Source organism: Sorex fumeus, unplaced genomic scaffold, assembly GCF_029834395.1.
Source record: "Sorex fumeus unplaced genomic scaffold, SorFum_2.1 ptg000007l, whole genome shotgun sequence".
Lineage (NCBI taxonomy): Eukaryota > Metazoa > Chordata > Mammalia > Eulipotyphla > Soricidae > Sorex > Sorex fumeus.
In genome coordinates this window covers 41545555-41564711 of record NW_026606064.1, presented here as the reverse complement: position 1 = coordinate 41564711, position 19157 = coordinate 41545555, and the positions used below count along the sequence as shown (strand labels likewise).

The 19157-nt window shown below is 38.1% G+C and overlaps 1 protein-coding gene across 1 annotated transcript in view; it reads left to right on the top strand.

Moving 5' to 3' along the window:
* The window catches only part of WDR64 (WD repeat domain 64), a 180870-nt gene that overhangs the window by 61162 nt on the left and 100551 nt on the right, over positions 1-19157 (top strand). The window contains exons 13-15 of the mRNA XM_056106911.1: positions 1296-1422; positions 6925-7073; positions 17466-17589. Of these exons, the coding sequence (XP_055962886.1) occupies positions 1296-1422; positions 6925-7073; positions 17466-17589 (400 nt within the window). The remainder of the gene's footprint in view (positions 1-1295; positions 1423-6924; positions 7074-17465; positions 17590-19157) is intronic.

The window sequence follows — 19157 nt, the reverse complement described above, 5'->3', positions numbered from 1 at the left end:
AAATATTCTCTTGTCATCTGCTGGTTTATTTTGAGGCTCTTTTTATATCTTCTGTTGTTATCTGGAGATTCTCTGATCTCATCTTGGGTCTCACTGATTCTGTCCTCAGCAGCTGTTATTCTGCTGCTGAGACCTTCCAGTGTTTTTTTTTTTTAAATTTCAGCTACAGGATTTTTATATATGTAATTTCTGTTCATATTTTTGTTTGTATTTTCTTTATTTCTGCTCTCATATTCTCTTATATTTTATTGATAGTGTATTCCTTTTTTTTATTCATCCATAACTGCTCCATTCTAAATTTCTTATCAGAAAGGTTATATAGCTCTTTATTACTGGTTGGATCATCTGGGCTAGCATCTTCACTCACTAAGCCTTTTATTTTTTTTTTATTTTTTATGTAGGAGTACTGCTATTTATTCAGCCACTGATTAGGCTGATTGAATTGTGCATGGACTCCACTCTCTAAGCCTTTTAGATATCTGTGTTGCTTTATTGTAACCTTTGCAGTTTCAATTCTTGTGCTCACCATTGCTTTTGTGTTTTTGGTATAATATTAATTGAAATAGGGGCTAATGAACTATTGTCCTAATATGGTTATGGTGGTCAGGTTGCTCTAGTGAGGTTTCCATATGAGAGGCTAATTTGTGGTTCTTATGGGATACGGTGGGGCAAATTAACTTGCAGTCATGTTAGTGGCCGCCAGTTGGGAAGCCACTCCCATTCGTCCTCTAATTTGTAATTTCTGTATTAGGTCCTTGCAGCTTCCAACCCTAGTTTAGAGTTTCCTCCAGCCTGGGCCTGTAGTTCCGTGCCTTTCTGTCCTCTAGAAGTGCTTAAATAATAATAAAAAATACTGTCTTTACCTTTGTCTTTTAAATTTCATAAAAACTTAGTTTCTTTAACAAGCTCTCATCAATATTTTTCTCTAATATTCATGAGCAATAAGTAAATGAGAACTATTTGATCATCTCAAAAACTCTAGAAATGCTTCATTTTTGAATGGATAATGTCACTGTCACTGTCACTGTCCTCCTGTTGTTCATTGATTTGTTCGAGTGGGCCCAGTAATGTCTCCATTGTGAGACTTCTTGTTACTGTGTTTGGCATATCAAATACGTTACGAGTAGCTTGCCAGCCTTTGCTGTGCAATCACGATACTCTCGGTAGCTTGCCGGGCTCTCTGAGAGGGATGGAGGAATCAAACCCAGCTTGGCCGGGCTGGCTGCGTGCAAGGCAAATGCCCTACTGCTGTGCTAATGTCCCAAAGTAACAAAATATGTTTTTTATTCCCCAAGGTCTTCAGAGTATGGGATATACAAACGCTTTCATTACTACAAGTTTTCCATGACAGCCAAGGAGGACCAGGAGATATGCACATTTATGCTATGATATATGACTCCAATCAAGGCATGCTCATTACTGGTGAGTGTGTCTAAGTAATTAAAGACAAAAATTTCATATGATTTTAGTCCTGTTTTTTAGTGATTACTAACTAGAAGAAAAATAAAACTAGAAGAAAATTTATAAACTGATTCACCACAATAGATGTTTAATTCAATTTTGTTTCTTTTGGTTTTTCTGTGATTGTGTGGTTAAAATACATAATTCCACTTTTCTGAAATTACCAGGCTAGTGCTATAAGGTATTTTTTTTTGGCTTTTTGGGTCACACCTGGTGATGCACAGGGGTTACTCCTGGCTCTGCACTCAGGAGTTACTCCTGGTGGTGCTCAGGGGACCATATGGAATGCTGGGAATCGAACCTGGGTTGGCCGCATGCAAGGCAAACTCCCTACCCACTGTGCTATTGCTCCAACCCCAAGTGCTATAAGTTTTTTTTAACTTAGATCTGGGGAAGTAGACCAATGATATATAACATGCTGTTACTTTTCTTTTCTTCTTTTTTTTTTCTTTTTGGGTCACACGGAGGAATACACAGGGATTACACCTGGTTCTGCACTCAGGAATTACTCCTGGAGGTGCTCAGGGGACCATATGGGATGCTGATAATTGAACCCGGGTTGGCCACATGCAAGGCAAATGCCATACTCACTGTGCTATCGCTCCAGCCACGCTGTTACATTTCAAGCAAATCCAGATTTCCCTCTCCAGAGTTGGAAGACAATGCATTTTACAGAAGCCACAGCAGCATGCTGTGATGCCACTTTCACTGAGATCATTTAATGTCATGCATTCTGATACCAAGAGTTACTCAGTAATAAGTGTGAAGGCCCACCACATTCCTTTACTTCTAGGGAAAAAAATAATGAAGAACAATAAAGGGTCCTTTATGACAGATCTCCAGTACCACTGTCACTGTCTTCCTGTTGTTCATCAATTTGCTCGAGCAGGCCCAGTAACGTCTCCATAGGGAGACTTTGTTGTTACTGTGTTTGGCATATAGAATACATCATGGATAGCTTGCCAGGCTTTGCCGTGCGGGCGAGATACTCTTGATAGCTTGCTGGGCTCTCCGAGAGGGGCAGAAGAATCGAACTCGGGTCAGCCATGTTGGCCACTTGCAAGGCAAATGCCCTACCTGCTGTGCTATTGCTCCAGCCCTCTCCACTACCAATGCCAACAAATTTTTTGTTTCTTTTTCTTGCTGACTCTTCACAACATGTGCTTATTATGAATAAGACAAAAAAAAAAAAAAACCCTGTCATGCTTTTAGGTTCATATGAGTAACCTCATATGAAAATCAGATGAGCTGGTCACGAAATGAGATTTAAAGACGACCACTGGACTAGAGCTGTTACCGACTGGATTCCACGGGATGTCAAAAGACCGCGTGGCTGCCCACCTACCAGATGGTCAGACTTCTTTGTCAAGATCATGAACAATCGGTTTGAGGCCCTTCATGTTCCCGGAGCGAACAGATGCCATTGGGCTACACTAGCACGCGACAGGGACAAATGGAGACGTTACTGGCGCCCACTCGAGCAAATCGACGACTAACGGGAAGTTAAGTGATTAAGTGATTAAGTGATGAGTAACCTCAGGTTTGGAAGAAAATTGGACCACACTAATTTTACTTCTAAAGTAGAGCAGTTTTGGTATCATCAATGTAGAATAATATCACAACTATTCAATTTTATTCCCTACTAGTATAGCACTAGTAATTTATGCTTGATAGGTAATTCTCTATCCTACTTTTTAGAAAAGGAACTAAACTCTAGTTATAAGTACACCTTTATTCTCTATACACCCCTAAAAATAATCATATTTGCCTTAATCAAATTTCATCTCTAGTACCCCAACTCTCATGTTTTAAATAAAATACAAATTTATTAAAATGGTCATAAAAAGCTTAAAAAATAAAGATCTGCAATCAGCTCCATGCAGCAGACTGTATCTAGATGTAAAAACACCACAATAAATTCATAATTATTCAGGAAAAAATTGCTCTATATCACTAATCATCAGGGAAATGCAAATAAAACAAAAAGGTATCAGCTCAAACTCTAAGTTCAAAATATCCAGTATGTTTATCATCAGAGAAACTAATAATTACGTTTCATTAACGAAAGAAAACATAAGGGGTTAGAGGAATGGAAAAGTGGGTAGGCTGCTTGTCTTTCATGCAGCTGACCTAGGTTGAATCTCTGGCACCCTATTTGGTCCCCTGAGCACCACCAGTAGTGGTCCTTGAGCACTGAGTCAGGTGTAAGCTCTGAGTCCCCTTGGAGTTGTTCAAACCCAAAATAAAACAAACAAAATATTAAGTTTTCCCCCAATTTTTTATAATTTAAATAATATTTTGGTTTCAAATGTGGAGGTCATTTATTACTTAATCACTAAAATTGATGCATTGACTATATCTACAACTCAAGTTTATTGCTCAGATTATAATTCATACTTTGATTCAAATCAAGAAGTTGTAGTAATCTTGGAGCTGGAGCAATAGTACAGTGGGTAGAGTGTTTGCCTTGCACGTGGCCAACCTGGGTTGGATTCCCAGCATCCCATATGGTCCCCTGAGCACTGTCAGGAGTAATTCCTGAGTTCATGAGCGAGGGGTAACTCCTGTGCATTGCTAGGTGTGACCCAAAATGCAAAAAAAAAAAAAAGAATTATAGTAATCTTAAATTCTAGTGACAGCAGCAACTCATTTGGAATTGCTTTGTGTGAATATATTATTACTTTTACTGTTGTTTTTATTCTTACTTTAATTCAGACAAGTGCTATTTGTGAAGTTCTATTACAAAGCACTTCTGTCTATACCCTACCAATATGTTGAACTATCACAGGATGTAGAAATTATATTTCTGTCATTTTATTAATGATAATTTTGAATATCATTTCAAACAATGAGAAGGATATGAACTAGAGCTAGAGCTTGGAATAGAGCTAGGAATAGGTTTTAAAACTTTTGATTGCCTAGGGGGTATGATGCTGCCAGCAGGTCAATCTGTACCTGTGAGGTGAGTGCATCTGCAGCCTGATGTCACCTTTACACTTCCAGATACCCCAAAATTGCTGCTGTGTCATTGACCAGACCCCAAAAACTTGGGGCAAAGTTTACCAAGAAAGTAAATGGCCAAAAGTTAGGTATGTGGAAGACACATCAACAAACCACCTCAGTCTCAGCTATATAATTGGAGGCATGGCCTCTCTGGTTCCTGATCAAACTGCTTAATGGCCATTATCCCAGAGACTCAGAAACAAATCTCGAAACCCAATGGCTTTTGGCAGAAATGTATCCAGTCCCTGCAGTGGGTTATAGGCACCGGGCCACCCCAGGTGGGAATAGTTTTCATGCCTTTGCCTGTTCCCCCTGGTAGCCCATTGGTCATCATCCTTCAGAGGCCACTGGACAGTCAGGTTTGGGCCCACAGTGATGAGACACATGGGGTCTCATGGAATGGGGGTGGAGCCGGCTCTTTCCTCCCAGTCCCAACGAGACCCCAAGTCGCCGCCCACAAACGGCCTCTCTGGCTCCTGATCAAGGTGCTTGATGGCCATGATTCCAGAGACTCAGGGACAAATCTAGGAACCCAGCAGGTTTTGGCAAGAAATCCCTCAGATCTAAGTGTTAAAATTTTGGAATTTCAAAATCGCATGGCCAGTACTGCAGCCATGTGACATCATAAGTTATTCATAACCAGCAATAGAAAACAAATTGTCTACTGTTTCCTTTTCAGCAGATCTGAGTGTTGGGTTAAAATCCCAAATAATAATGGTGGGTATGGTGTCAAAATATTGAATGTGATCAAAGTAGAGAGAGAGTAATGTGGAAATCATTTGCCCCACAGGTAAGGGGAGGGTATAGGATGGGGGTATACTGGGGTTTTTGGTGGTGGAGAATGGTGGGCACTGGTGAAGGTACGGGTGTTTCATTGTATGACCGAGACTTAAACCTGAAAGCTTTGTAACTGCTCTCTCGGTGATTCAATAAATAAAATTATAAAAAATGAAAAAAAAGTAAGGTGGAGTTCTTGCCCAATTCAATCAGCTAATCAGTGGCTGAATAAATAGCAGTACTTCTACATTTTAAAAAAATCAAAACTTTTGTTTGCCTAATTCTTTATCATGCATGTTTCTATTATAGTAGTATAGCTATCCTAATTTGGAAAGGATTAAAAAGGTAAAGGCCCTCCCGTTGATCGTCGATTTGCTCGAGCGGGCCCAGTAACGTCTCCATTGGAGACTTTGTTGTTACTGTGTCTGACATATCGAATACTCTCGGTAGCTTGCCAGGCTCTCCGAGAGGGGCGGAGGAATCGAACTTGGGTCGGCCATGTTGGCCGCTTGTAAGGCGAACGCCCTACCGCTGTGCTATCACTCCGGTCGTTATTAATTTGTTCTTTAGCTTTTCTGACTTTTTCCTGAAAACATTAGTCACAATCAGTATTAGAATCTACCAAGAAGCTCAAAGTCTTAAGAATCCAGTGGATATGTTGTTTTTTTATTTAGTATTGAAGCTGTGGATTGATAAATAGTATCAGAAGAGTCATCACATTTTTTTTCTTGGCATTTTGGGTTACACCCGGCGATGCACAGGGGTTACTTTTGGCACTGCACTCAGGAATCAGTCCTGGAAGTGCTTGGGGGACCATATGGGATGTAGGGAATTATACCCAGCTTGGCTGCGTGCAAGGCAAATGCCTTACCTGCTGTACTTTCCCTCTAGCCTCCACATTCCTTTTTCATATGTGAATATACCTTATATTAAAATTTAAACACCTTGTCAAAGTGTTTAGTAACTAATTTCTAATGAAAATTCCTCCAAAGTCTATAGTCATTTGGATATATTTGAGTAACTCAATGTGGAGGGTCATATTTTGGTAACTTAATCCTCAGAAATAAAAAAAGAAATTTCTATTTCTTTTTAAAACTGCAAGTGCCTTGATATTTTAATTTTATTTCTTTAAATTATACAAAAACTTTTGATTTGAGAGTTAAATTAATACTTGAAGTTTTTGTATTGTTATAAAACCGAACACCTTTAGAAACAAGAAATACTCACTGCTTATTTACTTTGCCATGGTTATATAACAATTCTTATTTAATATTGTGATACAAACATTGACTTTCAACTATTCTCAAAATAAGATCAGATTCTCTTAATAGGATCATGTTTTCAGAGTGCTTTCTTAGTAAAATTGAAAAGGACTACTTAACAATAAATTTCAATTACTAAATAGATTCTTACCTCAGTAGAAAGATGGTATTATAGGGAATATATGGAAAAATAGGGTCCCTAAAAAAGAGAAAATCAATGAATCCACCTGCTCTGGATTTGAAAAAAAATGAATTTTTTTCTAACTAAATTACATTTATTTATCAAAAAAAATTTAGACTTAATAAGCTTATTTTCATATCACTTGGTTTCCTAGGCATTGATGTTACAGATAAGCTATTTCCAACCACAACTGATTGTGTAAATTCTTGGGTGTTTCTGAGATTCTTTTTTCTCTTCCAGGATCTAGTGTCATAAGCATGTATCCTTTGACTAGGATGATACAAGATACAAAGCAAGTTCCTCATACTCATGAACGAGAAATCAGTGCCATGCTTTATAACAAATATTTTCACCAAGTACTTACTATCTGCTCTGAGTCTATAATTAAGGTGAGCACATATTAGAAATTCAGATAAAGTTTTCTTTTATTTTCGTTTCTTTCTTTATCTCTCTTCATATCTCAATTCATTTAACATGATAACCTCCAGTTCCATACAAGTTGCAGCAAATTGCATAAGTATGTCATTACTTGCAAATGTATCCACTTCTCTGAAGAAGATAGACAGATTTTCAAGAGACATAAAAAATGATCATGATCATTTATTACCAGGGAAGTTTAAATAAAGTCAATAATAAGATATGTCACACTAATAAGAATTGCACACATAAAAAAAACTGGGAAAATATATATATTGGCAGGGAAGTGATGAAAATGGAATTCTCACTACTAGTGAGAATGTTGTCTGGTTCAACCTTTCTGGGAAACAATATGAAGGTAGCACTGTAGCACTGTCTTCCCATTATTCATCGATTTGCTCAAGCAGGCACCATTAATATCTCCATTGTGAGACTTGTTACTGTTTTTGGCATATCGAATACATCACAGGTAGCTTGCCCGGTTTTGCCGTGCAGGCGGGATACTCTTGGTAGCTTGCCGGGCTCTCCAAGAGGGCCGGAGGAATCAAACCGGGGTTAGCCATGTGCAAGGCAAATGCCCTACCATCTGTGCTATCATTCCAGCCCCAATATGGAGGTATCTCAGAAAAAAATAAAATAGATCTCCCATTGACACAATAATCCCACTTCTTGGTATCTATTTCCAGGACACAAAGGAATTCATTCAAAAGGACATAGGAACAACACTATTTATTACAGCTCTTAGTAAAATAGCTAGAATATGGAATCAACCTAGGTGCTTAACAACAGATGAATGGATAATAATAGGTTTTACGGGTTTATATTGATTTTTGTGGGTTCGTTATATGTTTATATATTCTGTATATATACATATATACATATATATTTATCATAGTAAATTGAATGCAAATTTTTTTTATTCAGTTGAGTGTCTTAGAGTTTTAGTGTCTTAGAGTTTTTAGACACAGAACAAGTACTCGATGAAGTTCCATTTAAATTTTTTTTATCTTCCTTTTGTCAGTGATACCATATCATTTGAGGTTCAAATCTTGGAGCATTCTGCCCATATTTTCCTCAATGTGTCATAGATTCTTGTCTGATCCACACTCACTTGACTTTTGTTTAAGGTATGAGATATAGATCCAGCTTCATTTTTCAAAGATTATCAGCCAGTTTTCCCAGCATCACTTACTGAGACTATCATTGTTCTACCTCATGTACCTAACTCCTTTATTAAAAGTTAGTTGAGCTTAGACACAGGATTTTTCTTTGGATCTTTGATTCTAACCCAGTGGTCAGAGAGTTTACCCTTATTCCAGTACCATGCTAGTTTAATCACCATGACTTTATGAAAGGCTTTAGCTATTTGAAGTGTTTCATGGCTCCACACAAACCTTTTTCTAAGTCCTTGAAATATGCCATCAGTATTTGGACTGGGGTTGTATTAATCTATACAGTAATTTATATAGCCTTTCCTTCTGCCTGATCTCAGAGAATTCTTTAAATTTCTCACCATTGAAAATGATACTGGCTGTGTATTGTTATAAATGGCTGTTACTATTTTGAGAAAGGTTCCTTCTACTTGTATTTTGTTGAGGCTTTTTTTTATCATGAATGATGTAGGATTTTGTCTGAAGCATCAACTACACCAAATAATCATATCCTATGCATGGTTTAATCTTTCCTTTCATTGATATGGTGCATTAACTTATTTTTATGTATTGAATAACTCTTAAAGTCAATCCTACTTGATTGTGTTGTACAATATTTTTGATATATAATCTTTTTACTTTTTTGGTAAAATTTTGTTTAGGTTTCTCTTAAAAATATTTTTAATTTTTTTATTTTAATGAATCATCGTGAGATAACAATTACAGGCTTATTAATTTTTGTGGTTACATTTCAATCAAACAATGTTCAAGTACTCACCCCTCCACCAGTGTCCATTCTCCACCACCAATGTTCCCGGTGTCCTTTCCACCACCCCCACCTCTTCCCACCCCCTGTCTCTGTGGCAGACACATTCCCTCTTACTCCCTCTCTCCTTTTGGGTGTTATGGTTTGCAACATAGGCACTAAGCAGTCATGTCATAATATTTGGTCTATAGCCTACTTTCAGCACACATCTACTATCCCGAGTGATTCCTCCACCCATCATTTGCTTAGTGGTTTCTTCTCTATCCCCCCTGCCTTTCCTCCAGCACATGAAATTGTCTTCCAAGCCATGGGGCCACCCTCCTGGCTACTGTCCTTAGGTGTTAGTCTCCTATTATGTTACTTTATATTTCACAAATGGATGCAGTCATTCTGTGTCTGTCCCACCCTTTCTGACTCATTTCATCTAGAATGATACTCTCCATGTTGATCCACTTATATGCAAATTTTATGGTTTCATCTTTTCTAACAGCTATATAGTATTCCTTTGTGTAAATATACCAAAATTTCTTTAACCAGTCATCTGTTCCCAGGCACTTGAGTTTTTTCTAGATTCTGAATATTATAAATAGCGCTGCAATAAACATACAAGTGCAGATGTCATTTCTACTGTGCTTTTTTGCATCTCTGGGATATATTCCCAGAAGTGGTATTGGTGGATCAACTGTGAGCTCAGTTTCTAGTTTTTTGAGAAATGTCCATATTGTTTTCCAAGAAGGCTGGACCATGCGACATTCCCACCAGCAGTGAAGAAGAGTCCCCTTCTCCCCACATCCACACCAACACAGATTGATTTTATTTTTTTGGATGTGTGCCTGTATTTGTGGTATAAGAGAATATCTCATTGTTGTTTTGATCTGCATCTCTCTGATGAATAGTGATGAAGAGCAATTTTTCATGTGCCTTTTGGCCATTTGGATTTCTTCTTTGGGAAAGTTTCTGTTGATTCCCTCACCCCATTTTCTGATGGGGTTGTATGTTTTCTTCTTGTAGAGTTCAATCAGTGCCTTGTATATCCTTGATATCAACCCCTTATCTGAGGGGTATTGGGTGACTATTCTTTCCCATTCTGTAGACTGTCTTTGAATTTTGGTCCCTGTTCCTCTTGAGGTGCAAAAGCTCCTTAGTTTGAGAAAATTCCATTTGTTTATCTCTGTTTCCACTTGTTTGGTCAATGGTGTTTTGTCCTTGAAGATACCTTTAGCTTCAATGTAATGGAGGCTTTTGCTTTTTCAATGTACGTTATGGAATCTGGTCTGATGTTGAGGTCTTTAATCCACTTTGATCTGACTTTTGTGCATTGGTGTTAGGTAGAGGTCTGAGCCCATTTTTTACATGTAGCTGTTCAGTTTTGCCAGCACCATTTGTTAAAGAGGCTTTCCTTGCTCCAATTCACATGTCTTGCTTCTTTATCAAAGATTAGATGATCATATATAAGATATTCAACCCTGTTCCATTGGTTTGTGGATCTGTCTTTGTTCCAATTCCATGCTCTTTTAATTATTATTGCTTTGTAGTAAAGTTTGAGGTTGGGGAAGGTGATGCCTCCCAATTTTTCCCCTCAAAGAATAGCTTTAGCTATTCATGGGGGCTTGTTGTTCCATATGAATTTCAGTTGTGTTTGATCAATTTCTTTGAAGAATATCATGAGTATCCTTATAGGGATTGCATTGAATCTGTATAATGCTTTGGGGAGTGTTACCATTTTGACAATGTTAATTCTCCCAATGCATGAGCAGGGAATGTGTTTCCATTTCCTTGTGTTTTCTTTTATTTCTTGAAGTAGAGTTTTGTAGTTTTCTTTGTAAAGTTCCTTTGCCTACTTAGTTAAGCTGATTTTGAGGTACGTGATTTTCTGAGGCATGATTGTGAAGGGTATTGCATTTTTCATATCACTTTATTCTCTCATTATTTGCATATATGAAAGCCATGGACTTTTGGGTATTGATTTTATAAAACGTAGAGCAGAAATTAACTACATTGAAATAAAAAAAACAATCCAAAAGATCAATGAAACCACGAGCTGGTTCTTTGAGAAAATAAACAAGATTGAAAAACCACTAGAAAGACTCACAAAGAGAGTGAGAGAGAGAACCCCAATAAACTGAATCAGAAATAAAAAGGGGGACATCACAAAAGAAACCAAAGAAATTCAAAAGATCATCAGATTACTTTGAAAGTCTGATGACATGAAACAAGAGACCCTAGAAGAAATGAATAAATTCCTGGATTCCTATAATCTCCCAAGGCTGAACCAAGAAGATTTGGAATACTTGAATAGACCTATTACTATAAAAGAAATTGAAACTGTAATCAAAACTCTTCCCAAACAAAATAGCCCAGGACTATATGATTCACTAGTGAATTCTTTCAAACATTTAAAGTGGACCTATTGCCAGTTCTTTTCAAGCTTTTCCAGGAAATTGATTTTGAACCATGAATGAATCACACAGAATAATGACGTTATACAAATCTTTGCAATGTACTGTAGAATTCAGTTCACTCTTTTGGGGATATTTGTATTTATGATCGTCAGAGATATTTGTTGTTCTCTTTTAGTGTGTGTTGTGTTTACTCTGATATCAAGGTAATGTGAAACTTATAAAATTTGTTTGGAAGAATTTTCTTCTCTTTTGTTTTTTAAAGAATCTAAGAATAGGTAATATGCCACCTTTGAAGATTAAGATATTAGAAATTACTGATAAATCTATTTGATCCTCTGCTTTTGAGTTGGGGGAAGATTGATTATTGCATGTTCAGCTTTTCCATTTCCTCCTGTTTCAGTATTGGGAGTTTGTAAAATTTTAAGACATTTCCTGGTTTGCTAGGTACTCCAATTTAGCGAGAGTTCATGGAAGTCTTTTAAGATCCTTTTGTAGTATAGATTGCAACTTCTCCCCTTTCATTTCTAATCCTCTGTGTTAGGGGTTTCTTTCTCTCCTTTTCTTTGTAGCACTGTAGCACTGTCCTCCTGTTGTTCATCAATTTTCTCAAGCTGGCCCAGTAATGTCTCCATTGTGAGACTTCTTGTTACTGTGTTTGGCATATGAAATACGTCATGGGTAGTTAGCCAGGCTTTGCCATGCGGGCGAGATACTCTTGGTAGCTTGCTGGGCTCTCTGAGAGGGGTGGAGGAATTGAAACTGGGTCGGCTGGTCTGGCCACGTGCAAGGCAAGTGCCCTACTGCTGTGCTATTGCTCCAGCCTAGAAAAAGTTTTGTCAATCTTAGTTATCTTTTTGAAGAGTCAGCTATTTATTTTGTTGATCTCTTACATTGGAGCTATAGCACAGTGGCTAGGGCGTTTGCTTTGCATGCAGCCAACCCAGCCGACCCAAGTTCAGTTCTTGCCCCTCTCAGAGAGCCTGGCAAGCTACCGAGAGTATCTTGCCCCCACGGCAAAGCCTGTCAAGCTACCCGTGGTGTATTCGATATGCCAAAAACAGTAACAAGAAGTCTCACAATGGAGATGTTACTGGGCCCGCTCAAGCAAATCAATGATCAATGGGAGGACAGTGCTATTTTCACTATAATTTTTATTTTTTCCTTCCTTGTATTGTTTTGGGTTAAATCTATTATTATTTTTCTAATTTCTTGAGACATGCATTTGAAATATTTGTTTGGGATTTTCTTTTTTCTGGTCTCATACACTCTGATAGTTCACATCTTCATTTTTGTTTGTTTCTCAAATATTTCTATTTCATTTTTTTTATTATTTACTCATTGATCTAGTAGTTTTTCAGTGATGCTTTACTGTCCAAACGCTATTTTTTCTATTTTATAGTATTGCAAGTTACTAAGATATTTGATATAATTTTTAACTTTATTGACACTTTTTATATTTCATTATGTAGTTTTTTTTTATTATTAGTGAAACACCATGAGGTACAGTTGTTGACCTTACAAGTTTTTGTACTTGGGTTTCAGTTATACAATGATCGAGTACCCATCCCTCCACCAGTGCCCATTCTCCATCACCAATGATCCCAGTAACCCTTTCACCCCTCCCATATCCCTATGTAGTTTATTTTTAAGAATGTTTCATATGCACTATAGAAAAATGTGTATTTGGCTTTTTGTGGGGGAGGAGAGTCCTGTGAATGTCTATTAATTTTATTTCACTCAACTCTCACATAAAGCTATTCTTATTGATTTTATATTTGCCCTCTCCATTATGAGATTGGATGCTAAAGTATCTATTAATATTGCTGTCTCCTTTAAAATCTAGTAGAAATTACTTTTAGTCGCCATTCTGTGCCTTTTGATATGATGGGTTCAGGCTATTGACATTTAATGAATCAATATAAAAGAATTTGTCATTTTTTCTATAAAATAATTATTTTAAAGTTTCTATTCATTCCATATTTTATTGTATTTTATTGGATAACATTGAGTTTTTCTTACTTCTCACTTAGGGAGCTTAGGTTTATTGAGTTACTCCCACAACAGTGTCCCTGAGGCACACCCAATTCCATCAGACACTAATAATCCTATATTGCTTTTCTCTTCCGTTTATGTCATTTGCATGGTTTAGCAATGTCCTTTCTGTATAGACACAGGAAGACAGTTCATGCTATGCTTTTTAACATGGAAATTAATTGACTCCAAAATAATATTCACTCCTGAGCATTCATATTTACTTGACTTAAGCCTTAGTTATCCTTAGTTCCTAGCACTCCAAAAGCAGGGTCCTGACAAAGGGCCTGGATGGACCCAGGGCAAGCTGTAAGCTACCTTGGCATCAAAAGGAGACAAACTAAGCACTATAAGTAAGTTAAGAGCATGGTCATGAAACAAACTCTGTCATAACCCAAAAAGAAGTAACTGAAAGGACCTGCTGGGGTTAGGAAAGACTAATCTGGCCTGAGGACTGTGGTCTGTAATACATAGTAAGATGTCCCCAGGAAGAGTCGGCCTTTAACCTTAATATACCTCTTACTGTGTTCATACAAAATGACTAGTAATATTATATTATAAGAAGTAAAATCACTATTGATTGACTGAGAAGTGGGAAGCCTTCTACAACGGTCCCATTAAACCAGGGGACATCTCTTTCCAATATGGTGTTCAAGAGTTCCAATCAGTAAATTCACTACAGCCAGCCTCAGCAGTGAGCACAACCTTGGGTATTTCCTGCCCAACAGCTATGTGTACCTAGGTCGAGAAGTCAACATGAGAAATGACCTGGCACCCGAGCTGCGCAGGAGGAAGAGAGCGGCTTGGAATGCCTTCAAGAACGTCGAAGAAATAGCTATAAGGACGAAGAACCTCCGGCTCCGGGCACATCTCTTTGATTCCACTGTTCTTCCTGCATTAACATATGCCTCAGAGACCTGGGCCCTACGCAAACAAGATGAGAACGCCATTCAGGTCTCCCAAAGAAGAATAGAAAGAGCTATGCTTGGAATATCACGTTTCACTCAAATGAGAGAACGAATCCGGAGTTCTGACATCCGTCAACGATCAAGGATCAGGGACAGGGACGCTGTCTCATTTGCCAAGGTGACGAAAATCAGATGGGCTGGTCACGTAATGAGATTTAAAGACGACCACTGGACTAGAGCTGTTACTGACTGGATTCCACGGGATGTCAAAAGAACGCATGGCCGCCCATCTACCAGATGGTCAGACTTCTTCATCAATATCATGAACGATCGGTTTGAGGCTCTTCATGTTCCCAGAGCGAACAGATGCCATTGGGCTACACTAGCACGCGACAGGGACAAATGGAGACGTTACTGGCGCCCGCTCGAACAAATCGACGACTAACGGGAAGTGACTTAAGTGACTTAAGTGATACAATTACTATAACCCCTGCCCAGTGCCCTACAAATTAAATTCTGGTATAAAGGAACCAACCCCATGGAGCACTGAAGGCCTACTCTTAGAGAGAAGCAGTTTGACTCTTAAAGGAATTACTGTTTGTACTGAGGTCATTGATTCTGATTGTACTGATGAAATGGTAATTGCTATGACGGTGCTATCTGTTTGAATATTTGATAAGGGAGAACAGATTGCCAGGTTCTCTTCCTTTTGTTATGCCAAGTCCATCCACTCACTCTAGGACAGGAGGTTTCAGCAGCACTAATCCTTTGATTTCCTATGTTGTCCGGCTGGCTTAGGGAGTATAAGCACCCATTTGTAACTTTTGAGATCCATGGGAAGAAATTTAAGGGAATGATTGACTCAGGAACCGATGTTGCTATCATCTCTACCCAATATTGGCCCCGTATTTGGGACATGCAGGCAATACCCTATGGTTTGCATTGAGTAGGCATGATGCCTTCTTCCTCTGTCCAACAGAGTGCCAGACAGTTAAAATACACTGATTGGCACCAAGGGTGTTTCAACCACTTTCCAGCACTACAAAACACTCATACCCCTGAATTTACGGGGGTGAAATTTAATTGAACAGTGGCAAGAGATTAGAATTCTCACTCCACTTTCCCCTGTTATCTCTGATCCTGAGGCCACCCCTTTTTAAATTGGAGCTGCTGCAGCTTTATGCCCAATACCCCTTCTATGTTCAGTGGAAATCCCACGATCCTTTGTGTCCTCCCAGTGACCCCTTAATAATGATAAATTAAGGGTGTTAGAATCCTTAGTAGAAGAACTACTGAAGTTGGACATATTGAAACTTTATTTTCAGAAGGAATTCTCCTGTCTTTGTTATCCAAAAGAAATCAGGCAAGTGACATTTATTGATTCACCTGCGGAATGTTAATTCCACCATAGTTCCCATGGGGGCTCTTCAACCCAGCCTTCCTTCCCCTACTGCTTTTCCAAAAGATTAGCTGCTGGTTATCATTGATTTAAAAGATTGTTTTTACAACATTTCTATCCACCCAGATGATCATAAGTGTTCTGCATTCTCTGTACCCTCCCTTAATAATCGCACATCTATGGGCAGTTATCAGTGGACTGTTCTACCTCAGGGAATGATCAGTTCCCCTACCATGTGTCAGTATTTTGTTGACTTGATTTTGCACCCATTTCGTGTTAAGTTTCTTCAGACTTATGTTGTTCATTCTATGGATGATATTTTGCTTGCATGTTCTAATGACGGAGAGCTCCAAAGATTGTATAACTCACCTATCAGCCACTGGGTTACAAATAGCCACAGAAAAATTTCAGATGCTGTTTCCATATGAATACTTCAGTAATGTTCTTGAGCATACCAATGTGCAACCTCAAAATTTTTCTATTCGCCATGATAAACTTAAAACCCTTAATGACTTTCAAAAACTGCTAGAAAACATTAGGTGGGCTCACCCCTCTCTAGGCATTCCCAACTCAGAGCTCCATAGTCTATTCCTGACCCTTGAAGGCAACTTCACCCTAGGCAGTCCTAGGCAGCTAATCCCCGAGGCTCAGAAAGAATTAGTATTTTTTCTAGACTGGATCCCATCTAGAAATCCCATCTTTCTCAGTTTGCTCCGGGAGAAAAATTGTGGCTTCTGCAATTTGATACTCCCCAGTCCCCCACTGCTGTGCTTGCACAGTTTTTGGGCCCAATAGAATGGCTCTACTTGCAGAACAAAGAGCCTCCAACTCTGGTGCCTTATCTCAAGTCAATAACTTAGCTTATTTTTATTTATTTATTTATTTATTTATTTATTTTTGCTTTTTGGGTCATACCCGGCAGTACACAGGGGTTACTCCTGGCTTTGCACTCAGAAATTACTCCTGGTGGTGCTCAAGGGACCATATGGGATGCTGGTTTGGCTGCGTGCAAGGCAAATACCCTACCCCTGTGCTATCGCTCCAGTCCCCAATAACTTTGCTTATAATTAAAAGAAGATCGTGAGCCCTTGCTATACTGAGGTTTAATCTTCCTATCTCTGTTCTTCCTGTCCCTGTGAAAGAAATTACCTCCATCCTGCCCCTCAGTGATGTCTTACAAAAAGCTTTAGCTGATTTTTCAGGAGAACTTTCCTCCCACTATACAGCAGGAAAAACTTGGGATTTTTTGCAAAAGAATTTGTTTGTCATTTCTGCCATCATTTGCTCCTCCCCCATTTCTGATGCTCTGGTATACTACACTGATGTCTCTGCCTTGGAAAAAGGCGGAATTGCCTTCAGCTCCAGGGCTAAGTTCCTTTACTGGTTTCAACTTGTTTCAAGTTGTGTGTTCTTCTTCCCCTTGTTATAAAAGCTTTTATCAACATTTTGGGTCAGTTTCTGCATAGATTAATTCAGTTTTTGGTGCAGATTTTGTTGTGACTTTGGAGGATGCAATACAGGTTCTCCCTAGTTAGCCACATTGACCCTACCTCAGCATAATATTACAACAACATTAATGACAGAAAGCTAAAAAGGTTATATATGCATCGCACAAATTTTGAATATGCTTAGAAAATTATGAACTACTAGGCAACAAGTAAAAATGTGTGAATTATTGGATTATCCTGGTTTTTTTTTTTCCTACAGGTATGGGAACTCGAAACTGGCCTACAAGTATACCATATTTTAGACCCTCATGGCCTAAACATTGAACTGACTTGCGCAGATATTAATGAAAGTGGATTTCTTTTCGCCACAGGAGCATATAATGGTCAGATTAACATCCAAAATGTGACCCCGCCCCCCCAATTTAGTATGCTGAGACTCTGTTGTAGTAATTTATTAGTTCTTTGTGTTAGAGTATGAAACAGACTGGAATGTGTAAGTTTGCCAGTGGTATCACTGTACCTGACTAAGTAGCGATTGACTCTCCTTCAATGGACATTAATGTTCTTGATATGGAGGTTCAAATTGATAAATGCCTTTCATTATGTGTACATAGTTACTTTATGATATACCTGCCATCCTAGGTGAGTGGATAGACCTAGCATATCAAAAAGAAGAGAAGCTGAGCAATGTGGTCTCCCTTATCAAATGTCCAAACAGTTGGCACCATCATAACAATTACTATTTCATCAGTACAATCAGAATCAATGACCCTAGTATGAACAGTAATTCTTTTAACAGTCAAACTGCTTCTCCCTAAGATTAGGCCTACAGTGCTTCATGGGTTTGGTCTCTTTATACCAGAATTTAATTTGTAAGGACACTAGGCAAGGGTTATAGGGGAGATTAACATCTTTCTCATTACATATTTAGTGAGATTTATTTTTTCTGTGTTTCATTGACTCATTCTATCTACTTTGTTACCATAAGAGGAAATTAGACTTAGTAGTAGCTGGCATTTTTACTGATAATATATTTTGGGATCAAACAAAATAACCAGTTTCCTTTAATTCTCTATACTTAATTATAAGTTTTTTGAATGCATGTAGCATGGCACATTTGAGAGGTTGTCAAGTTCAGGCTGTTTTATGATACTCGATGCTCCTCATGCTCCAATTTTCACTGCGTGGGAATTCCTGGAATAATTATCAGCCTCATGTTTCATTTCATCTTGCTCTTAACTCACATGACAAATTCTGGGCAATTGCTTGCAATACTCAGTATAAATAATATAGGGATATGTTTGCTAATTAAACTATTAGTTTGCTTGTAACTCAGCTGATTAATTGCAAAACAACCAGAGGAGAAAGTTTGATTTTTTTAAGTGTGAGCATATAAAAGTACATATAAAATAAAATCATAACTACTGACTAGATATGAAATGATTAAGTGAACTTCTCTTCATGTGAGATAGTTCCTGAGAACTGTCTTAGTTCTCTCAGGGTACTTTACAGGCATATGAAAATGTGTTATAATAAAATTCTTAGAAATTTATACATTATATACAAGTAATTCAATTCATATGCAAGATCATATATTATTTGTATGCAGACAATCATATTTTACATCAATAATGCTGGTCCCTAGAATAATTATGTATTTTGATAGTTTTTCCTCAGAGATATGTATTAAGGTCTAACACACCGCAGAAAGTAGAATTATCCAATTCCTAGAGAAGTGCTACCCAACAAGCCATCAATATTCTCTCATTCCCACACTGTCACCAACTATGAAGACCTGAGAAGTACCCCTCAAGTCTCTGTCCCACTAAATCTTATTACCAAAATCCCAAAGGAATGGAAATCTGGATCACTGGGTTCTGGTGTATTTAACCAGAAATTAATGAGTGCATGGTCACTTTCTTTTAATCACTGTCCTCCCATTGTTCATCGG